General features: G+C 37.5%; 1 protein-coding gene across 1 annotated transcript in view; it reads left to right on the top strand.

The window, feature by feature from the left end:
* The first annotated feature begins 2,623 nt into the window (after positions 1–2,623).
* GNAI1 (G protein subunit alpha i1) overlaps positions 2,624–25,044 on the top strand; it is an 82,491-nt gene continuing 60,070 nt past the window's right edge. Inside the window, exon 1 of the mRNA XM_079150573.1 lies at positions 2,624–3,021. Coding sequence (XP_079006699.1) covers positions 2,904–3,021 — 118 coding nt within the window. The 5' untranslated portion in view covers positions 2,624–2,903. The remainder of the gene's footprint in view (positions 3,022–25,044) is intronic.

The raw sequence follows: 25,044 nt of genomic DNA, 5'->3' as shown, positions 1-25,044 counted from the left end.
CTTCACCCTAAGATGTAAAGCTCTCTTTCAGTTTTGCCCCACATATCCTATCATTCATCGCAGCCAAACTACCTTTCAATTATTAAATAATTGCTATTTTTGTGTACTCTGCATTTAACCTTTTAGCTGGTTATTTCTCTGAAACAAAATACTTGCTATTCTGGACTGTGGGTGTATCTCTCCCCCAAATTCATATGTTGAAGTTCAAACCCCCAATGTGATGATAGCTGGAGGGAGAGCTTTGGGGAGGTCATTTGGTTTATAGGTCCTGAAAGTGATGCCTCTATGACATGATTAGTGACCCTATAAGAAAAGGAGGAGAGAGGAAGAGAGACAGAGCACACATGTTTTCTTTTCCTTTCTCTTTTTCTCTCTCATTCCTCCCCAACTTCTTCCTTTCATTTTTTTTTTCTTTTTTTCCCTCTATACGGTCCCTCCTGCCTCCATTCTTGCCCCCCTCCCACCCCCATGATGTGTCAACTTCTTCCTTTCTATCATGTGAGCACAGAAAGAAGGCAGCCATTTGCAAGACAGGCAGAGGGGCTTCATGAGAAATCTCAATCAGTTGACATCTTAATCTTAGACTTACTGTCCTCCAGAAACGTGAGACATTATTCCTATTGTGCAAGTCATCCAGTCTATGGTATTTTATTTTGGCAGACTGTTCTAATATATTGTCCTTCAAACTCCCCACTAATATCCCATCATCACTTCCTTAATATTTTTTTCCAAACTTTTTTCTCTTGGAATTTCCTTCCATACTGATTATTTCATTACTTTGTATACTTTTAGAAATGTTATTTCATATAAGATTAATTTGCAGTTCTTGATAGTCTTTATGTTACATTTAAACTACTCACCTATTTGACAAGCTTTACAAATTGAGAGGGGTAATGTGTATAATTTCATTACAACTTCATTTCTCCAAAACACAAGTTCTGTAGTGGTTTCTACCAGTACTCAGTCATAATTGATTCCTCTTTGGCTGAAACTGTTGATCCTACACTCCATCTGGCCTGAAGCTTATAGGAAAAAGACTCACAATAACAGATCAGCCCAAATGACTAATATGGAAACACTGTGTTGAAAGTTGATTTCATTAAATTTAATTCCAGAGTTCCTGATGAACATGTAGTGTGCCAGGAATTATAAAGAGAGTAGAAGGTGGTTATGTGCCATTGAAGATTGTTCCTTTTTGTTGTTATATTACAAAAGGCCATAGGAAATTTTAAGGCAGGTCTTGAAGTCACATGGCAGGTCTGACTACTGGAAAATAGGAAAGGGCATATCTCATACAAAGGGAATTGGCAATCCAATTACCTCTGATGGTTTGGAGCACAAGCATGACCAATGGGATATAGAGCAGAGCTAGCTTTCAGGCCTAGTCTGACTGACCCAACCTAAAGGTATTCTGCATGTGCCATCAATTTAATCTCACTTTCTTAGAAAACTTAAGCCTGGCATTCTCAAATGATTTTAGAAAATATGACTTCCATATGGAAAACAAAAAGCAATAAAAACAATACATCAAGGGAGACATCTTTCTTTGAGATTAGCTTCATCTTTCTATCAGTCAACGTTTCCTGTGGTGTCTGTAAAGAAAAGCTTAGTACAACCAGCAGAGAGAGATGAGATCTTAAACCTATCCTCATCCATTTGGTGCTGGGTGGATGAATGCATTATCCCTGGCTGCCAGAGTTGGAAAGAGGAAACAATATCATACAATAACTCCTCATTTTATGTGCGAGGAAGCCATAGCTTCCAAAAACGAAGCATGCCCATTGGCACAGGAGTTAGGAACTTGGTCATAAATACTGGTTCAGAACTTGGCATGGGAGCTTACATGTGCCCTAAAGGAGATCTGCTACCGCTGTGGAGCAGACGTGTTTGTGTGGGTGTGTTTTATTGCTCTTGTCATTTTTTTAATATACTCTGTCTCATATTTTCTAAGGTTATGAAGAAATCCTTAAAATTGTAATCAGTTTATGAAAAGAAAGGCGAGAATGGATGGGAAAAGGGAAAGAAAGAAAAAATTGAAGGAAGTTGACCTTGATGCCTCCTACCACCCATCTCTCTGTTCCCCACTGACCCCAGCTCTGGTCTCGCCGCGGCTCCATTCCTAGCTCCCTGTCTTTCCCACCGCCCTGAAAGCCGGCGGACAACGGTTTACATTTTGGAGATCCTTGCGTGTCAGCCGGCGCTGGGCATGCTCAAACGCCCTGGACAGGCTTTTCTGGGTTTCCAACTTTGGCAGCTCTCCCATCCCCATCGTAGAGGGGCAGGTACGCACAGATTCCTTGGTGTGAGTAAACCCGGCGAAATCACCCCACTCCTGCAGCGGGCGCGGGGTGGCGGTGCGCTAGAGCCTGAAGCCACAGCCCCGCGGGGCAGTTCCCCGCTCGCGGACACTTCCAGGGGGCGCGCGGGGGCGCTGGGCCCTCGCGGGGTGCGCGACGCCGTAGTCGGCGGCCACGCGGGCGCGCGGCCCTTCCGAGGGGGCGCTGTCCGAGGGCACGTGCGCGGGAGCGCGCTCTGGGAGTGGTCGCAGGGTGGCGGGAGAGGCGGGCAGGGGCGGGGCCGCGGCGGCGCGCGGACGCGGAGCTCGCCTGAGCTTTGCAAGGCTGCGGCTCGGCCACCGGCTGGAGGGCGGTATCCGCTGTAGCCAGAGCCTCCAAACCTGGGTCTCCGGGCGCTGAGCGGCGCCAGAAGCGGAGCCGGGCCGGGGAAATAGCCCCCCAGGGCTGCTTGCTCCTTAGCGGAAAGCGTTTCTCTTTACCCCCTTTCGGACGTGGTGGGGGTGGTGTGGCCAGCGTTGGGAGGTATTCGAACCGGAGCTTTCACCTGTGCTCCGAGACAGCACCCGGGCGCGGAGGGAGCGGCGGCAGGCTCTCGCTCTAGGCACCATGGGCTGTACGCTGAGCGCCGAGGACAAGGCGGCGGTGGAGCGGAGTAAAATGATCGACCGGAACCTCCGCGAGGATGGCGAGAAGGCGGCGCGCGAGGTCAAGCTGCTGCTGCTCGGTGAGGCTGGCCGAAGGGCTGGGTGCCGGTGGGCTGGGCGCGGCGGGGGCCGCTGTGGGCCCCTCGGCCTCGGGAAACCCGGGGAAAACGGGTGACAGCGGCCGAGGGCGCGTCTGGCAGCGCCAGAGGATGGTTCGGAGCGCGAGCGTGGCCGGTGCGGTGCGGAGCCGAGGCGGGTCAGCTCCCAGGTCCCTTCCTCCCTGGCGCTGAGATCTCCCCGCGGTGGGGCAGGCACTTCACTTGGCTTGGTGCTGTAGTGTGATCCCACAGGGAGCCGAGCGGCATTTTAAGGGGGCAGATCCTGTGTAAACCCTTTTCTTTGAAGTTTAGCTGAGCCTTATAAATAGGAAGGGGCATTTATGTCAAGAAATAAAAGCACTCCCCCCTTTCTCGGAAAACCCTTCATCCAAGGGGTGGTTTCTGGTTTGTGGTTTTTCTTATGCCAGGAGTGCACCTTTTGGTGAAGTCAGTGCACCTTTCGTGGGGCCTCTGTAGGATTGAAATGCATCTTTACTGTCAACTTCCTATGGCGACTCAGTGAGTGTTAAAAAGACCTGATTACGTTTACCCTTCGTGAGGAATTGGGCTGTGCTGGATATGTGATTTTTATTACTCTGGGGATAGGGAAACCACCAAAGTTGGGTTGTGTTTGCTCCAGTAGTAGATAAGGAAGATATTCCAGTGGTGAAACCGCTGTGAAAGGTGCAGAGGGGTCACGCCGAACAACAGTTCTCTCCACTGCCATGGTTTCTGATGAATGAGGTTTGCCAGGTGCACGCCAGGCTTTGATTTGTTCTTAGCTCTGTTCTCTGGCTGAAACGCGACGTGGAGATCTTTTCCAATTGTTTGAAGGGGAAGAAAATAATAAGAGTAACCCAGGGACTTCTGACTGAGGGAGACATTGGGAAAATATTCATAGTTTAAGATCTTTAAATCTGTGAGTTAGGGTTTCCTTTTGTTTGTTTGTTTTCCTCCCACACTGTAGGTATTTAGGTAAACGAAAGATTTTTTTAAAAAATCTTCATTTGCACTTTGAGCGATTGCTTGTATTTTTTCTAACAGTTATAATAAAAGAAATATTATTGCCTAAATCCATTTCAGTAAGCTCCTGTACCATTGGTTTAATGACTGCAGGAAAAATGGTGGGCTTTTTTTTTTTTTTTTTCTCCATTACTAGTAGGCTTAGAAGCAAACTTGGCATGACTAAAAGTAATAATGATCTGAGTCATTTTGCAAGCAAACTGTGAAATAACTTTGCATTTTAAAGACCTGGGTGGCTTTTTTCACCCTCCACAGCCTCCAGCACAGATCTTTCTAAGTAAATGCTATTAACCTAAGTTTTTACATTAATAAGACATATTGTATTTTGATGAGGCCGGTGAATTTTCAGAGTATTGGCCATAGAAGATACACAACTTGATAATGGAACTGTGTAAATTCTCCTCTTATAAACCGAATTGTTTCCTACAGAAATGAAATGAAAGGATTAAAAAAGTTCTTTTCCTGCTTTTCTGTTCTGATGTATTATCTCCGATTATTTCTGTGTGACTCAGTTTGAGCCTCATCCAAAGCAATTGAAAAAATGGGTCTTTTGGTGGTGGTGGTTTAGTCCTTTAATTAAGTGATTGTTGGAGAGACATTGGCTAGGATAAAGGTCTGAGAGGCAGGTTGTTGCTTGAACAGTATTCAGAAGAGATCAGTGTTTCTTAACCTAGTGCTGTTGGCATTTTGAACTTGATAATTCTTTTGTGTTCAGATTGTCTTGGGCGCTGTAAGGATGTTTAATAACATCTTCAGCCTCCATCCATTAGATGCTAGCAGCAGCCCCCCATCCAAAACTGTGACCCTTAAAAATGTTGTCAAATGTCTCCTGGGGGAAAATGTAACCTCCATTGAGAACCACGGTTCTAGATTAACAAATATAGTCGAATATAATTTAGAATCTAAAGCTGAATTGCTGCAGCCATCTATGGTGAGTTATGAGGAAGTTTTAGCAGAGTTTTGATTTTCAGAAGAAATTATGGAATTCTTATTTCTTACCAGTTACATTAGACAGATTCCAAAATGATTTTTTTAAAAAAATTTAGGTAACTGAATTCCTTCAGCTGTCTTTTCTAGCTTTGGGCTTTTGCTTTTCCCTGCATCTCTTCTCTCTATAGAAATCCAGTTACTTCCCTTTCCTGTTGGTCTAACACTCTCCTCTCTCTTACCCACACTCCACTCTACCCTTTTGCCCAGACTTCTAATACCCTATAAACAGAATACTGGCTTATTTCATAAATCTTAATTCTTGGAAGGTTTGAAAACATTTCTTTTCCCCTGATTTGACTTTAGCAGTGAATTGTGACCTTTGGTTCTTTTCTGGATGTTTAAAGGCTATGTGTAAGCAGCTCAGTGGAATCATTCCATTTAAAACACAGCAACTGAATCAACTAGAAATGTAAAATGGTTTCTAGGTAACCTATAACAGTGTAATTTCCATTTACATCAATTCTTCTTCCTTTTCAATTTTGTTTTTCTCATTAAATGATTTAAAATTTTTATTTAAAGCACAATATCTTCAGAGTATATTTAAGATGGCATATTTATAGCCCATTATATTATATATTTTGCTGGAGAATGTATAGTCTTTTTAGAAATTGGGACTGAAAGGTTCAAGAATAGATTTGTGTATTATTAGTAAAGATTTTGGTATTGGGATGTCTAATATATATAATTTATATCAGAGGCATTTCACTAGCCTAATTAAGCACAGTAAATTAAGCCTTAAAAAGAGAACTTAGTCTAATCATTGACCTACAGGAAATTAGGTCATGGTTTGGGTGATTGAAGACTTTTAGGTCTAGTTTTCAGGTTTTAGTGTTATAATAATAATCCTAAATAGAGAAACTTACTTTAATGAGATAAATAATAAGAAAAGTTTCTTTCTATTACATATGGCTAATTGCTAACAAAGAAAAATATTTTTTATTGTATCTTTGGGGATATAATTTATCATCTTTTTAAGGTCAATACCATTAGTCCTCAACTGCTTTTCAATAAGACAATGATGTGCTAATGTACTTATTAAATATTTTATTTCAATTTTCAAAGATATAAAGATTAGATTTTATAAAATAGTTTTCATGAATTGTTTATTCCTAAATCACAATATTACTCCAAAGTTTTGTGCTTTTTCTTTATTACTCCTCTATCCTTTTTTTCACTCTACATATCTCCACAACCAAACCAGCAAATAAAAATCCGTACCCTCATCTCCTTCTTTAGCTTAGCTTAATGTTATAGGGTTGGGCAAAAATGAAGTGAGGAGTTGCAGCTCTTCTGTTTCATGCATATTTTTCCATCGCTACCACAAACCAGCTATTTGGGATGCTACATCATCAATCTTCCCGCTCTCTTTGAACTTGCCCTGTGACTTCGCTAGTTGAGAAATTATGGCACTGCAGGACTTACTTCATTGCTTTAGCTTTTTCCTTGCAGTTGGCTCAGAATCTTAAGTAGCACAAACCTATTTCCTTGAACAAATGGACCTGGTTAAACATGGGTTGTATGCTTCTCTCTGCCTGGTTTGCCTTGTATTAGTAGATCCTTTTAATAGAAGCCACAGGTGGTATAAAATTATGTTTCGAATGTGCTGAGATATGAGATTTTTCTGCACCTTCTGTTTTTCATTCTCAAATTCATAGTTCAAGTTCTCTGCCTCTGACAACCTAATTCTACTATGCTTTCCTGCTTCTGGTCTTTCCTTCTAGGCTGTTCTACAGGTATCATAATACTGGCTTGATCAAAAACTTTCTTTTAGACCTGGCTTTCCTTATCTTCACTGTTTTCCTCAGGGTGCTCTCCTCCAAGCAGGAGCAGTTAGCATACGTTAAAGCTATTTTGGTCTTGGTTTCTAGCGATGTTGAGACTTGTGCCCTGTTTGCTTCCCTCTTCCTGTGAGTACTTTAGCAGCAGAATCTTCATTTTTGTGTTCTTAGCAACCCTTCTATTTTGTCGTGTGTAAAATGTGCTCTAAATGATGAAAAATTATCTGTCTGGAATAAAAACCACGTATTCTGCCATTTTCAGTATTTATCAGAATAAAGAACTACCCAAACAGTGTAAAAACAAAACAAAACAAAACAAAAAGCCCAAAAGCGAAAAGAAAAGGAAAAGGGAATGGAAAAACATGTGATGACCAAAGTTAATGCTGGTATTTAAAAGCAAATAGAAACAAAATAAAAATAAAAGCAAGCAGTTTGGTTTAATATTTTATTTTCCATATATAATAGTTTTTCAGTCATTACATTCTTTGACAAATTAGACAAAATCTCTGTTGATGGAGGATCTGCTATGTATGTTGCAGTTGTGATGATTTTCATTAAATTTTTTTTTTTGTGAAGTTACAGCTCATTTTCTAACATTTATTATGGCTTCTTTTTATAAAGAATTTATTAATGATACAGCAAACATAATGCCTACCTTTTAGGATTTACTGGAAGATACTCAGAAATATAATTGCTATCTTACAGGATTTAGTAAATGTTATTTAAACATGAAAAAGATTGATGTAATTTTTTAAACAAAAATAAAGTATCCAGCCACAATTCTTAATTCTTATTTGGTTACACATTTCTTGCTGCCCTGGAAAACTTAAGATAGAGCAAATTCATGGGAAGGGACTTGAGTGTATTGGCCACATTTCTAGGTCACGTATTTCTTGATCACATGTCCTGGCCTGCATTTTACTCAGTGTGTGACTACCCAGAGTATGACATTGGTGAAGTTCAGATCCCAAATGGCAATTGAGCCTGTGAACTAAGGTTAACAGTACCTAATCTTGTAATGCTTAGGCTGCTTTCTGTCATAATTTATTAAATGATAATTAAAAACCTTAACAGAAAGAGGGCAGACTAATTTTAACATGTTTATTACTATAAGCTTAGCAACTTCAGACAACACAAAATTTATTATTATATAGTTGGAGGTCAGAAATCGACAAAGTGTGCGCTAGGCTAAAATCAGGGCTTCTCTTCTGTACTTTCTGGGGGAGATTCCATTCCCTTGCCTTCTCAGCCTCTTGTCTCGGGCCACCTGCTTTCATGGCTCATAGTGCCTTTCCCTGTCTTCAAAGGCAACAGTGGTGGGTGGGTTTCCTCATTTGGCTGCACTTTTCTACCTCTTCCATTCATTTATGAGAACCCTTGCAGGATAACAGCCTCATCTCAAAATTCTTAACCAAATTATATCTGTAGTATTCCTTTTGCCATGTAAGGTAACATATTCACAGGTTTTAGGGTTTGGGGGTATGTCTCTTTGGGGACTATTATCCTACCTACCATAGTTCACCATCTGGCTCCTAAAGATTCAAGTCCGTTTTTCATGCGAAATGCATTCATCCCCTTCCAACATCTCCAAAAACTTCAACCCTTTATAGAACCTACTCAAATTCTAAAAGCTCAGGATCTGACTCAGGAATAGGTGAAATTTGGGGTGTAATCAATACTAAGATAAATCCTTTTTATTTGTGAACCTGAAACTAAAAAATAAGTTATCTTCTCCCAGAATATAATGGTGGGACAGGCACAGGTTATCATTTACAGACATTGTCATTTTAAAAGGGAGAGAATGGAAAGGAAAACAGAATTATCTATCTCAAGTACAGTCCAAAATCCATTAGTTTTCAAGGCCTGGTAATAGCCCTCTGTGGCTCTGCAGCACCTTTGGGGCCCTGGACTCTGCCCTTGGGTCCTCCTTTCTTTCTAATGAAGAGTAGCACATATATGCAACTGGTATTTTTGCCAGCCTAGAACTCATTCATAGCATTTTGGAGGTGTAACAGCATTTCATTCTGTAGTCTCATAATTTATTTTTTCTCCCATTTTACTGCAGTCGGCAAGGAAAAACCACACCTTTAATACTTTGTTTGGAAATCTCTTCATTTCAACATCCAGGTTCGAGTTATAAGATTTGCTTTCCATGTAACAGCAGGACACAATTCATCTAAGCTTTGTATGTCTGAACAAGTGTTCCCTTACCTCTAGTTTCTAATAAGATGTTCTTCCTTTCCAACCAAGTCTATTCCAGCAGTACATTTAAAGCCCATATGTCTGTCCACATCTTTTCATGATAAGTTAGGTATTTTCTAGGATGAAATATGTTTTCTCTACCATGCTTCTCACTTCCTTCTAAGCTGTCACTAGGAGAGGCATTAACATTGGGTCTCTCCTAACTATAATGAATCAGCCAAGAACTTTTCTATCATGTTCCTTAATATTCTTTTAGCCTCTGCCTGTTTCCCAATTCCAAAGCCATTTCAACATTTTTAGATGTTTGTTACAGCAGCACCCCTTTCCCAGGTATCTTCATTGATATCACATGAATTACTTTAGGGAATGTATAATGATTATAATTTTAGATTCTCCAGTTCTTTACACTTCATTTAACTATGGTAACCCAAAAGTCACCCATTTCTGGCATTTAATATTGAACCCCTGGTATTTTACTCAAGTCATAATGTAAAAGAGAAAGACTTGTCTCCTTTTCAGAGAAGTTTTTCTTTGATCATCCAGCCAAAATTAGTCTTCCTTGCCCTTCCTGGTTACACCATACTTAAGTCATTCTGTGTATTTTCTTGTTTTTATGGCACACTTGTCTCTGTGGCATTGATTCCCACAGAATATGAATCCCGTAGAACTTGTTTATCATCTGATGGGATAGCATATATATTTTCATAAAAGTTGTTTGAATGAATGAGTACCATAGTGAATGCTAATTTTGACTAGTCCTTTAGAAGTAGAGAATTGATACATTTTCCTTGTACCTTGAATAATTGAATTTTGCCACAGTATATCCACTTTTTAAAAAAAACTTGATAGAGTAACGAAAGCCTACATTATTCCTAACACAGTTTTTTAAAAAGTTAAATTCATTGGGCTGACAAATCTTTGTTATATGGGCAGAAAAAAAAATTGTGATTTGATTAGTTGAAGGTGGGTTTTCATATGTGCCTTCTGAGTATTTTGTTTTCAGTAGTATTGCTGCATTGCTGTTTCACATTTGACCTATTAAAGTGTACAGTTGTATGAGGCATGTACTGTGTTCTCACAACTGTGTATGTCACACAGGATGGTGTGATTATGGATAACCTTGGCTTTCAGGAGCCAGCAGGGTGCTCAGAAGCTCTTCCCCAGTCTGTTTTATGTCTTGCCAGTCCCTACATGGTGGGGACTGTTGTATTTGTAAAGTGTATTCTGTGCTGGGGCGGGGGGGGGGGGGGGGGGCCAACTATGCCTTAGGTTTACCAAATCTTTAAGAGAATGTGCAGTTCACTTAGGGAAATAAACTAGATGCATGAAAATGATTCATCATAATGGCAAATGGGGAGGTAATAAAGTGGTAATAGATACTAAGAGAGATGAGATTCAGTACTGGGGACCTCAGTGTTGGTTTTGTGGTGCAGGGGTGGAGGTTGAATGACTCTCAGAAATTATTGTGGTTATAAATCTGTCAATTTCTTTCATTTATTTTTGAGCTTGCTCTTTGATTCTAATTGGCTGTAAGCTCTATGAATTTAAGCTGTCTGTAAATTTAGTTTTCTTCTATTCTGTCTGCACAAGGAATTTTGTCCTCCAAAGTGTGTTTAGCCCTGTAGGGACACTGTCCAGATAGGGGATAAAGCATCTGACCTAGAATACTAGTGATAAAATGTTTTTTCTTGAGACCTTGGTCAGGTTATTCAAATTATTTAAACTTCAGTTTTCTTTTCTCTAAGTGCTGGATAATAAAACGTATTTACCTCACAGGGCTGGGGACAGAGTAATCTAATGAGTGACAAACTAAAATGTGGCACATAAGTTCTTAATAAATATAAGCTGTAATTATAAACATTTTAGAGACTCTGAGATCAGCCCTCCCTGCAGTTTGATCCATTTTTGGTCATAGACATTAATCCTTTTGTTGGCTTTTCTTAGCCAAGGGTGTGTGTATAGCAAAGACTTCAATAAGTACAAAATCAATTTTAATTACTGGTTTCTGATCCACCAGATTACTTGTGGAATTGGAATTTCTGTTAACAGCCTCCTTTTGGGACTAGACCAGGTAAATATCTGTACTATATTTAGAATTATATAGAGAGTGAATTTTAAGCAATCAGAAAACTATACAAATCATTTAAAAGTAATTTTGTCTGTATTTTATTACTCATTGTTGGAATAAATTCAATGAATTCTTCTGAACTTTCATTTGCACTTCCTTGCAAATAAAAGCTATTAGTGTTTCAAATATGAAACATTATTTTAGTTGCTTAAAAAGAATGTGCCTTTTGTCAGGGGAGTTTATGATTACTTCCCACAAAATTCAAAATCTGACACTTATTGTTGGCTCAGGAAATTCTTAACAAAATTCTAGTTAACTTAATATACTTTTAAGAGAAGTGTCTCTTGAAAAGGGGTAGCAACCTTGACTTAGAAATGGTGGGGCATTAAATCCATGATGGTGTTTGAACCTTTTAAAAAATTTTAACATCAGTCCCTAAAGACCTAGGTTTGAGTTGTCAGGGCCCCTTTCTGTTGCCCTGTCTTTCGGAGATACAGTCTAAGAGCTTTTCCTAGTGATTTACTTCTCTAATCCATATTATGTTTTTTCTTTTTTGGACACATGCCTTTTATTTGACAGCCTTTTCTTAAGGTTTACTAATGTTGTTGTGGTATTTAACAGGCATGGAATTTGTCAATAAAATTGTAGTTAAGTTCACGATAATACAGTAGGAATTAGAAGAAAAACAACTGATATGAGTTGATGTTTCTGAAATTAATCTGATTTCAATAAAGTTTTTTTTTTTTTTTTTTTTGTATTTCACTAGTTTTCACGAACTTTGCAAATCAGCGCAGTTACCAGTCAGATCAAGAAACGTGTGCAAGGATTGTGCTATGATTGTAAAACATCTTTTTTGTTTGTTTTTGTTAAACATCTTAAGTTACTGCCTAGATGACATCCCTCTGCCCCCCAGTTCAACGCCAGTCTCTATCACTGCCTGGACTCATCTGCCCTCTTGTCTCCAGCTCATTTCTCCACCCACTTTGCTCATCTCTGCATCTTCATGCTCGCTGCTTTAGCAACACCTCTGTCCAGGTGCACAAACCTTTTCAGTCACACCTGGCATTCAAAGTAGTGACCAAAACAACACTGTTCTATTCCCTTAAATAATTTTTAATCTCTCTTATTTTTTCAATTAATCTTTTCTGAGTATTAGGCTGTTTTTCTTTTTTTTTTAACTTTTACTTTTTAGTCACTTGAAAAATTTCTTTTTACTGTACATTATGTATTTTTTTATAGATATGGAATAAACTTTAAAATGTAGATTTTTTTCATGGATCTAGAAGTGTTGAGAAATAAAACAATCGGGTGACCCATACCTGTTTATATTTTTTTGAAGAGGTGACATCCTGTGTCTGTTCTTTCTCCTCTCCTTCTGGAATACTTTCATATGTAGGTTGGGCTTCTCATTTTACCTTCGATTTAACCTCCGTTTTATTTATTTTTTTAACTTCTTTATTTTATGTGCCACTTATGTGTCTTCTAGGTTCATTTGTTCAGTAATAACCTAATTTGCCTTTTAACATATTGACCTTTTAATTTTAATGGTGACATTTTTATTTGTGGAAATGATTTCTAATCCATCTTTCAAAATTTATCGTTCTTTCCCTTATTTTCTAGTCACTTTCATCTTACCATGCCTCTTGTCTAGTTTGAAGACAAACTTCCAGGTGGTTGGGTTCAATTGGGTGTCTCGACCTCTCATGGCAGTGTCCTCTTATAATTATTGTGAGCTTTTATTAAGCAGTACATATTCTGTGTGACCCTGTGCTCTCTGGGTTGGCTGCAGTTTTCCTGTCTGTCCCATGGGATGCGGGCAGAGGACAGGTCTATTTCTAACGTACCCTAACACAGCATAAAAATTGAAAGCATCATTTCTCATGCTTTGGTTAACTACTTTCTCCTTCTTGCCTCATCTTTCTTAGCTGACACCCTCAATCCTTGTCATCTCATTTATCTTCACACCCAATAAATCAAAAGCCTCATTTATTCTAAACATTTTACTCATTTTCCTGTCTCACATTTTATGATCCAGTAACACAGAACTGATGGCTTCCTGTGTGTATGGGGGAGAGAGTGTGAGTGTGTGCGTGCCGGGAAGGGACCTTTCTGAGGGCGCTCGTGAACTTTCATGGTGTGCTGGCCCTGGCAGTTAGCTTGGTTCTTACCTGATGGCATCTGCTGCCGAAGTGTGAGTGTACTTGTTAGACCGTTGTCTCTCATTTATATCACAGCCAGGACCATCTCTCTCACTGTCTTGGCACGATCATGTCTTCTGGGTGCTCTGGCCCTCTCAGTCACTATTTTTCTCCAGGCAGCCTTTACTGCAGAGCCAGTATGTGGAAGCCAGGCTTTTAACTATTTTTTTTTTTTTTTTTTTGGTACTGGGGATTGAACCCAGGGCCTTGTTCTACCAACTGAGCTATCTCCCCAGCCCCTTTTTAGCTATCTTGAGTCCTCTGCCTTCTCCAGTCCTTTCAAGCATGAGGAAAATTACATGTTGCATCCATTGCACACAGGTGCCAATATGCTAGTGTGAGGTGAGCTCAGGAGTTCCTTCTGCTTAGCCAACTTTCTACCAGGCCCTTTGGAGACTTACACCAAACAGGTACCTCTGCCTCTAGCAGTCTCTTCATCTTTCCCAGCCTACCATTCACCTCTGGAACTAGATTCAGCCCAGAGAGGAGATCTAGATAAGAGTTCTGCCTCTCTGCTTTCCTTACCCCATCTGCCTTCTGCAGTTGCTGCTGACTGATTGCCCTCTGCCTCCTAGTCTTGTAGGCTTTGCCAAAGGATGCCTGGGGAAGTAAGCCACTTGTACCCTTCCATTTCTGTCTGAATGACACTGATGTCTGCCTTTTCTATCATTATTCATGTAATGCAAAAGAGCAAAAAAGCACATTAATAGGCTTCCAGCTATGTCTTACTTTCCATCTTTGTTGTCTGCTTCCAAGTTAAAGAGTTTTAAAATTTTTCTCCCCAGTTGTTTGTATTGTCTTTGTTGTGTCCCATGTGCTAAGTTTATTTTTCTAAAGCTGCTCTTCTTAAATTTAAACTTATTATGCATAGAAATAATTTAAAATCTTTTAAGATGCAGATTCTTGTTCAGGTGGTCCAAGGTGGGGCCTGAGATTTTGTTTGTCTCACAAGCTCCTAGGGGAGGACTGTGCTGCTGGTCCACAGTCTAGTTCACACTTGGAGAAGCAGCATCCTAGAGGAGGTGATCCTTCTGACTTTTTTAATATTTATCTACTTGTAAGCACTTTTCACTATTTTTTATCACATCCATAAAACCTCCCATAATCTCACCAATAAAGTGTTCAAAATGGTGCCTTGCACGAAGTAAGCATTCATTATGTTTCCTGCATTCACATAGAGGCCCGCACATACTTGCATGTAATGCCTGTCACACTTGATGTTGCTGCTCTATAGTTAAGCTTCTAATGTTAATCTGGAACCTAGTTTCAGAGTGCATTTTGAGAAAAGTTATTCAATGTTATTTTATATGGAAACATGACCTTCCTGAGGTAAGACCAGAAGCTGTGGGTAATAATGACACTTCTATGTATTTCTATGCATGTAAGAACTTTTTGATGACAGAATTATTCAGGCCAAGTTGAAAGTATACCCAGAGTAGTGTTTTTATGACTGTTTTTATCTCAGAATGTTCATCATGAAATTTCTTTGTCAGAAGTAAATAAAGTAGACTAGATGCTTGTATCTTCCTCAAAAGTATATGTTAAAACCCTAATCACCTTATCCCCCCAAAAAAACCCAATCCGCAATGTGATAACTGGAGATGAGGGTAATTAGGGTTTAATCATGGGGGTTGGGCCTTTTGTGGTAGGATTGAAGTGCTGGCACCCTGATCTTGGATTTCCAGCCTCCAGGACTGTGAGAAATACATGTTTAGTTTTTAAGACACCTAATCTGTACATGCCATTTTAGCAGTCCGAACTAACTGAGGTATTTGTAAAATGTGAAGATGGTAGAGAGAACCATCTGATAAAGTTTATAGTCATTGGACTTGAAATGATCATGTTATTTTTTTATATAATCTCAGCTCTCCTAATCCAAAGCCACATGCAATGTAATTTCTACTGCCTTTAAAAGGGAATTCTGATCTTAGAAAATTAACCTTCCTGTTAATATATAGCGAGAAGTAATTATAAAATACGAAATATTTTGTGATTAAACATGGCCTAAGTGTTCCACAGCTTCTTTCTTTCATCATAGTATCCCTTGCTGGTTGGGCTTACTTGAAATTAGTCATAACATTTGGTTCTTATGAAACATGTGTAATTCATTCAACAAATATTTATAGAATGTCAGCTCTATGGACTACATGTTCTAGATATCTGGATATGAAACAGTCTTTGTAAAGCTGATATAAATTAGAGAAAACCTTTAAACCTTTTCTGTTAGGTAAAACAGTATGGTTATCTTGGCTTGTTTTGTTATAAATTTTAAATGCTAAAAAAATATGGGTTCTTGGTACTTTCACTCTCCAATTTATCTCAGTATGCCTTTGTAGCAGGTTATTTTAACTTTGTTTTGAATACTGCACTTTCTAGGTCAGGTTGAATTTTATTTCTGTTTGCTAAAAGCTACTCCAGAATTTTCAGAGCAAAAAACTAAGTAGTGAATTTCACAGTAATTTATACCTTGCACATGGTGATGCTTAGAATTTCAGAACTTCCTTAAAAAGTTATGAACCAACAAGAATGTAGTCCATTGTAGAGTTTGCAGTGACATCTGAAATAACTTAAGCTCCAGTTTAAAAAGGAACTAGTGAAGAGAGTGATTCTGAATAAAATATAAAACTCTTAATGAGATCTCACTAGTGACTTATTTTGGAGAATAAGGATTTATGTTTTAAAATTCATAGACTTGTATAGATTTGAATTGTATTTTGATGTTTGTGGATTTTTTTTGTTCGTCAGTGAGCAAATGTTATTTTAAAATTAAAACGTGAAAACAAGATCTTAGAAAATTCAAGCATCTAAATGAGATAAACAACTTAAAATTTTCTGAATGTAAGTAAAAAATGCTATGAGATATTTCTGGAATTGATCCATATACTTAAGCACATAAGTTGAAAACTGAACTTTAATATTTAGAATTGTATAGTGCTCTTCTGTAAACAATTTATGTTAAGATTTCTCTGTACTTCTGAAAGTTAAGATTAGGTATTTTGTTTAATGATAGTTTTAGTCCTTAAATATAATATATATGTATATGTATTATTTGTAACCAATTATTGTATGTATTATTTACAACCAATATAGGTGTATGTATTATTATTGTCTGTCCCTTGTTATATGTATGTATGTATTATGTGTATGTATTATTATTGTCTGTCCCTTGTTACTTCCTTAAATTACTGGGTTAAAAGTTTTTAACTGTTTTAAAGCTTAAAATGTGTATAGGGAGATCAGAAAGAGGCATCCAGTCTTTAATGTTCAGTTCTTAAGCAGGATTCTGGATGCCCAGATCTTTATCCTCTTATTTTCCAGGACAAGAATATTTCATAAACAAATTTTATTAACGTAGGACAGATCAAGTCAACTTTGGCATCTTCTTTTCCTGTGCTTTCACATCTGGTTATTTCCTAAGCCTCATCACTCTTCATTTAGATTGCTTTGTCTGTCATCCTTGTTTTTCTATTTTCATGTAAGTCAGCCTGTTGTAATATCCTCCTCCTTGGTCTTCCTGCCTACCTACTTTTACACCCTTCAGTCTGCATAAGCCTCCTGAATGACAGCTTTGATCTCCTCAGTAGTTCCGATTGTAAGAGAATGCTGCCCTGTTCATTAACATGGTATTCAGGAGCCTCTCTGCTTTGGCTTCCATCCTGCCTTTCCATGTTTCCCATGATCAACACTTCCCTTGGTGTCCCAACTCAGTGCCCTTGCTTATGCACTTCCTTTTTCTAGGAATGCCTTTCCACCCTTACTTGTTTTCAGTTCTTTCCCCATATGTCCATGATCAGAGTTTGGGACATTTTTTTTCTTTTCTCAATATTGAATCATACTTGGATCCCAAATGCCCAAATAAAGCAATTCTTATAGATTCCTAATGATTTAAATATATTTCAGTATCACTTAAATGTATAAAATTACACAAACATGATAATCAGGCATAAAAATTATATTCCTCAGCTCTAGTCTCCACTTAGGTAATCACAAAGCCAAACAAACAAACAAACAAACAAATCCCCCCCAAAAAAAATTGCATACAAGACCCAAACAAATGCAGTTTTCTTTAAGATTCCTTGTTTTGTGCTCCTTGTGATGCCAGCCAGGTATAGAGTACTTTGCGTTGCGCATGCTTATCATTAAATGCCAAAAGATGTCTCAGTTCTCCCATCCTCCTTCTCTAATGGTCCCACCTTCAGTAGAATAAATTCTTCCATAAGGCATTTTCTGTGGTGTCATGAATCATAAGGCTCCTTTAGTGTTCCCATTAAGAACCTGCTTTTACATATGAAAAAATAAAATATCTGGATATGATTTTAAATTGCCTAAGTTCAAATAAAAAAGTTCAGATAATTATTTATTAAATATTAGCTTCTGTTGGCTATGGCCTGTGTCAAGGATTGTATGAATCCAAACATGAATCTAACATGGATCCTGCCCTCAAGAGTTTTAGTGGCAAAAGAAAAAAATGAAATATTTATTGGAAGGATAAATGCTAGGAATGGGATTTGGACTTGTTCAGGGAGCACTGAACTGCAAGTTGAGAGCTGTTAACTCTTTAGAACTTTCCACTATTAAAGGGCACAAGCAAGAATAGGAGGTCTATGTGTTCAAGTTGATTTTTCTATTTTTATGTTATGTTCTTCTCTGTTCATTGCCTCTTCTCATTTCTTTTTCTTGGACTCTTTCCTTCAGTTGTCTACAACTAAAGTAAGTAGTATTAATCTCATGTTACAAATCAGGAAATCCAGACTTTGACAAGTAAGTTATTTGCTCAAGGACATACAGCTAGTAAGTGGTCAGGCTGAGTCTTCTATCTCCTGTTGTCCGATTTCCATTTAACTCTCTTGATACACTGCTTCTCAGTACTTTCTTATGATTGAATCTAAAGAAAACTTCTATCTATATGTTATTTCATGTGGACATTTGCAACTGTGAAATTGAAGGATATTTTCCTCCAACTTGGGGACCAGAGCCTGATAGAGTAGATGCTAAGTAAATATTGTTGAGTACATGAACAATGATAGGCTGAGAAAATACATTAACTCTAACTTATGCCAGTATTGTCAACCAGATATTATTAAACGAGGTGCTAAGTCATACAAATAGGTTAAAGTAGTGTTTCATTATTCTATATTTGTTTTATTTACTTTGGTACAGGGATTGAATCTAGGGGTGCTTAAGTACTGAGCCACATCCCCAGCCCTTTTTAAAAAGTTTTATTTTCAGATAGGGTCTCGCTTGCTTAGTGCCTTGCTAAATTGTTGAGGCTGGCTTTGAACTTGGAATCTCCTGCCTCAGCCTTCTGAGCCCTGGGATTATAGACAGGTGCCACTGCGCCCAACTTACTTTTTTTTTTAAAGAGTATTAGAAACCAACTTCTGCATACAATATGGAGTTGGTATAAATTCAGTCTCATCCCTTACATCTACAATGTCTAGGCATGAAACATTTCAAATGGAAAGTGAAATTTATTTAAAAAAAAAAAAAAAAAAAAAAAACCTGAGGCAATTAAATGTCCTGAATCTTTTAAGGGAGACTTAATTATACTTAATACATTATATTTACTGAACTGTAAATGGTTCTATTTTAGAAATTTTTTTTTAAACTTCAGTGACTTTTCCATTAAACAAGGAAACTAAAATATTAAATTTGTGAGGTCTTTCCAGTATGTAAAAGCATCCCTGTCATTGACCTGCAGGTTGCTGCAAGATTATGATGCAGACTCCAAGAGGACAGATTAATCAGGTTTATCACTTATGAGATAGTCTTAAAGAAGAATCAAAGTATGCATTTTAACTTTGCATCCTTTTTTTCCTTTGGTGTAGATGTAACATAGGTTAAAACCCCTGGTTTAAAGTTTTCTTTCATTCCAAAATGAATATCTTAAAAATTAGTAAACTGAAGTTAATGCTTGTATTTTTCTAACAGTTTTTTATGTGTTTGAGCACTGATTTGTCTTGATTATTAAATAGGAATTAAAACAATTTCCAACACTACAGGTTAACCAGGAACTTGTTGAGGGTATTTTTCTGTGATAAGGTAGGAGACAAATAGTAAGGCTATTAATAAACAAGTCAGAGTGGCTGGGATAGGATGTTGTTCCTTCCCAGGTGCTCATGTAGCGTAATTATATTTAGGAGTTCCTGTTCAGTGTATTTTGAGGGGCCATGTTTCTTAATGGCCTTCACATTCTAATCATGGTCCTGGATGCTAGTCTCCAAAATCCACGAAGAAGAGATATATCCTTAATTCACAGTGAAGAGAAGGAAAACATTTTAGTGGACAGAAAATAATATTTTTTTTCTTGCATGTGGGAGATTACCTCATTTTCCTAATCTTATCTCCTGTCACTTCTCTTTTATTTTCTTTAGCATTTCTCCTAGAAGTATTTCTTTAGGCAACCAGTTTGCATACATTTCAGTCGAAGTCAGGATGATACACCTACCAGGTTGATTTTTTAAAGAAATAAATATAAGGGCACACCTTTATTTCAGTCGTTAGCCTTATGGTTAAAATGTCTTGTGTTTAATCGAGTTCTGGCTTTGTAAGTATTTTGTTTAGGATATACATTGAAGCAACTGTGTGATTTTGTGTTTCCTGTAGTTATGGAAAACTAGGATCGTGCTTGGTACCAGGAACTTTAGGAAGAAAGCCCTACACTCTTCAAGTTTATAGAGTCTTACCCCTGGAAGAGTGGCAACATGTTTCTGCAATCTCTTTGTATATATTAATTTTCAGACCAAAGTTATAGGGCATTCTGGTTTTTATTTCATGTTTATTTACATAAAAAAGCCGCTAACATAATTTGTATTCTTTACTAGAATAATTTTATTTAGGTTTATGGTTATCAGTAACTAAGCTTAATTTTTACATCATTTTCAAGATTTGTTTTTCTTTTTCTCTATTATAGAAAATGATAAATACGTTTTACATTTGAGAAAAAATTGTAAGATATCACTGGAAAATAGTATTGTCCCTGAGTTGCAAGAACTTAGGAAGGTTTCGATTATTGTAATTGGAGCTTTGGGATCAGCAATAGCTTTCTGGGCTGTGTTCCAGGATGATATGAGGGATTATAATTGTGAAAGACTTGGATTTATAATTTACTAGGTTATAGGTATAGTATTTTTAAAAGTAGGTTTTAAAAGTAGGTTATTTTTGTATGAAATGTGGTTTCATCTTCAATGAAACGTGTTACTACAGGACAGATACCTATTGCATGCTACAGAAAAAATAAAATAACTGGTTATTCATTCATTTTAGCCTGATTTGGAACTCCTTTTTAAGTGTATGGTTTATATTATAAGTATTGCTTCTATAACTAAAGTGCAGATTATTAAAAATCATTGATTCAGTATGTGGGATTGTGCAGTGTTTGAATTATTGAGCTTTTCTTGGTAAAAGAAAGTTAAATGCTATTTATAATTACCTTACATGAATAAGAACAAACCATTCTAAGTTAATATTAAACACATGAATTATTTTGTTTTTTGGATATTTTAATCATAGTCAATTGTTTTTCTTATATAAGCAATGAACTTTTTTTAATCAAAAATTTTATCAGATTTCCTTGATACCTTAAAACTTTTAAATAGTTTTAAAATTCTGCATTTCTATTGGATAGTGCAATTATAATGCATAAAATGATTTTTTTAGGGCATGCAAAGTTTATGATAGTTGAAAGTTTTAGTGATTTTAGAGTTTGGTCGTCAAAGATTTTGTTTTTATTTACTCAGAAATCAAATGACTTCATCAGAATTAAACAAAAACTCCTATGCGCTTACCTTCTTCAAATATTTTATGTAGTCTAGTTTTCAAGACTTTGCACTCGTAGTTATTAAGGTGTCAAAGTCAATGAGTAGGCTGGTGTCTTTATTATTAAAGATCAGTGATTATAATTGAGGTTTTGAAATTTCAAGTAGCAGTGGTATTCCAGGAGGAATGATAGCAGAGCTGTGCCGTTAGATGTTTAACAAAAAAAAATTTAGTGTGTCACCGAGCAGACTATTAGGAAATGAATGTATGTGTCAGCAGGCGATTTGGACCCTCTTCTCTGTGACATTAAAAACCAGGAGAAGGCCTTAGTTGTTTAAGGATGCTGTATTTATCTGCATAATCTTCCCATTGTTCCTTACTCAAAAAACTGATGTACCCTTTACTTTGTTGTGCACCTACCATGTGCCCTGTGTCCTATGAGACGAAGTGAAAGAAAATAAGGAAAGAGGATATTCGGGACTCTGGACCCAGCAGTGAGAGATTTAAGATATTCTGTAGGGTGAAGCAAACCCCCAAGTGTATATTATCTGTTCACTTATTTTAAAGGAGGTATTTTGAGTCCTATACTGTAGTGGAATCATGCTTTCTAATTCCATGATTAAAAGAAATAGAAATTAAAAGAAAGACTTTTTTTTTAAGAGTGCTTTCAGGTTTACAACAATATTGAGCAGAAAATACAGAGTTCCCATTTGTCCCCAACCTTACATCTGCATAGCTTTGTGCATCATTGGCATCCTCTACTGGAGTGGCACGTTTTTAAAAAAATGGATAAACCTACGTTGATACATCATTGTCATCCAAAGTCCATAGTTTATATTAGGGTTCTTTCCCATTTTTCCATCTCAGTTTACTTTTGTGTTATTCAGACAAGAATAAACTAAAATACATACACAAAATCTAACTTTTTTTATTATAGGGTTCACTCTTGATGTTCACCCTTGGTATTAGTGAGTTTGGACAAATACAGAAAGGAAATTTGTTCACTGTTATAGAATCTTACAGAATAGTCACTATCCTATACTCCTTCATTTGCATTTCACTTCCATCTAACCCCTGAAAATCACTTTTTTAATGTGTTTTTAGTTGTAGATGGACACCATAACTTTATTTTATTTATTATTTTTATGTGCTGCTGAGGATCGAACCCAGTGCCTCACACATGCTTGTCAAGCACTCTACTACTGAGCTATTGAAAATCACTTTTTAACTTGTCCTGTAATTTTGCCTTTTCCTGAATGTTATATAGTTGGAATCATACAGTATGTGACCTTTTCAAATTGGCTTCATATTGTAATATGTATTTAGAGTCCTTCTGTTTCCTTCATGACTTGATAGCTCATTTCTTTTTAATGCTGAATAATATTCCATTGCCTGAACCTACCACAGTTTGTTCATTTACCTGCTAAGGTGCATCTTGATTGCTTCCAGGTTCTGGCAGTTACAAATGTTTATGTTGTAAACATCCTTATGCAAGATGCTGTGTGGATATGCTTTCAACTCCTTTGGATAAATAACAAGGAGTACAATGGCTGGATTGTGTGCTAAGAATATATTTAGTTTTGTAAGGATCTGCCAAACTGTCTTCTAAAGTGACTATATCATTTTCCATTCCCACCAGTACTGAATGAGAGTTTCTGTTGCTCTGCATCCTCACCAGCATTTGGTGTTGACAGTGTTTGGAATTTTGGACACTTTGATGCCTGTGGAGTAGAATCTAATGGTGGTTTTAATTTGTTTTTCCCTGATGATGTATGATGTATTTTTCCATGACTGTTTGCCATCTGTCTTATCTTGTTTGGTGAGTTGTGTGTTAAGGTCTTTGGCCTATTTTTTAATTAGGTTGTCGTATGTTTATTGTTGGATTTTAAGAGTTCTTTGTATATGTCTTCATTAATTTTTATTTTTCAAATTGACAAAACCCTTGTATATTTTGCAAAGTAGTATTTTGTCAGTATATCTTTTGCAGATAATTTCTTCCAGTTTTATCTTTTCATTCTCTTGTCAGTGTCTTTTAGAGAGCAGAGTTTTTAACATATATGAGGTCATTTACCAATTCTTTCTTTTATGGATCATGCCTTTGGTGTAGTATCTAAAACATTATCTTGAAACCTTGATCATCTAGGTTGTATTCTGTGTTACCTTGTGGAAGTTTTATAGTTTTGTGTTTTTTTTAGAACTGTGATCTGTTTTGAGTTAATTTTTGTGAAGGTCTGTGTCTAGATTATTTATTTATTTATTTATTTATTTTTTGCATGGGGATATCTAGTTGTTCCAGCACCATTGTTGAAGACTTATCTTTTCTCCATTGTATTGCCTTTGCTCCATTGTCAAAGATCAGTTGACCACATTTATGTGGGTCTGTTTCTGAACTCTATTCTGAATCATTGATCTGTTCTTTTAACACTCTTATCTTGATTAGAGGAGCTTTATAGTAAATTTTGAGGACAGGTAATGTCAGACTTCCAACTTTATTCTCTTTACTCAGTGTTATGTCTTCTATTCTGTCTTTTGCCTCTCCATATAAACTTTAGAATTAATTTGTTGACATTTGCAAAACAACTTGCCAGCTAATTGCATGACTCTTAATGAGGTGTTTGTATGCTTATATTGGTATGCTAATATTTAACAGTGTTTCAAGATATTTACTGAATTCTTTCTTACCAAAGGATGACCTTTAAATAGAAAGTCTCACAAAGACTTTTGTGAAACAGTTCTTTCTGGATTTACTTGGTTGTTTACTGTAGTAGGATCCTTCTTAATCCCCAGTTCAAGTCCTGATGGGTTGGGCTGGGCTGGGCTGAGTGAGACCATGCTCATATCCTTAGTTCTGAGGCTGTTCCTTTGCTTTTGAGTCAGCCTGTGTGGGCTGACACTGCCCCTTCCCTTAAGAGAGGTGTATAAAAGTCTTAATTCCTAGGGGAGCAAAGCCAAGTGCAGTGGCCCAAGACTGAAGCATGAGAATTGTGAGTTCAGGGCCAGCTGTGGCAAGCAACTCTGAGCAGGACCCTGTCTCCTCCCCTCCCCCACAAAAAGAAAACAACAACAACAACAAAAAGTTACAGTGCAAATGGAAAAATACCATTCTCTGTTTGCACCAAGCTTATTCATGCTAGCCTGGAAATCCATCTCTTCTGAATGCCTTCATCTTGGGGTTTGTTGGGGAGGATCTCACAGTTGTAATCTTTGACGTGTTGGCTTCCATGCAGACTCCATCATTTTTTAACTACTTTTCCCCGCTCTTGCTGTGACTCACACACATTGTCTTTTAAAGCTCAAGTTGAGGTTAGAGATGGTGTAGCTACTGCCACTGCCCTCCATGGACAAGCTAAGACTGCCGGTGCTTGGGTCAGGTTTGCTGTGTTTGTTTTGTGACCTCAGAAAGCCCCTTGTCATGTTTTTTATGTGAAACTGAGAGTTCCATCCTGGGCCATGTGATAAATACATAAGCCTTGGGTTGCTAGCACACATTCTAGTGCCTTGTGCTCCCACAGGCCCACAGATACTTTTGTGAAACAATTCTTTTGGGTTTCCTTTGTTGTTTATTGCGGTACCCTTGTGCCCTATTCCAGTCCAAGTCCAGTTGGGCTGGGCTGGTCTGAGTGACACCATGCTTAGAACCTTAGTTCTGAGGCTGCTTCTTTGATTCTATGTGGATTGATACCCCCACCTCCCTTGAGAGATGTCTAAAAAAGCCTAATTCCTAGGTGAACACAGCTCAAGTTCAAGGAAGACATTTCTATTTACTTTTTTCTCTTCCAGTCATTTTAACTCATAAAAATATTGTTTTCTCTTTGAATAGTATAAAATCTTTAGTTGTGGTTAGATTAGGTCGATGTCTTTACTTTTTTTGTGTGTGCTAGATGAGTCTAGTGTTCATGCAGGCATAATTCATTTTGAACTTCAGCGCCCTCAGTTTTACTGTTGGTGTGATTGCGGCACTTTTCTAAATTTCTGGGTAACTCAATTT

Source organism: Sciurus vulgaris (genome assembly GCF_902686455.1).
Source record: "Sciurus vulgaris genome assembly, chromosome: 8".
NCBI lineage: Eukaryota > Metazoa > Chordata > Mammalia > Rodentia > Sciuridae > Sciurus > Sciurus vulgaris.
Note: the sequence above shows the minus strand (reverse complement) of the source record. Positions and strands in the feature narration are given on the sequence as shown.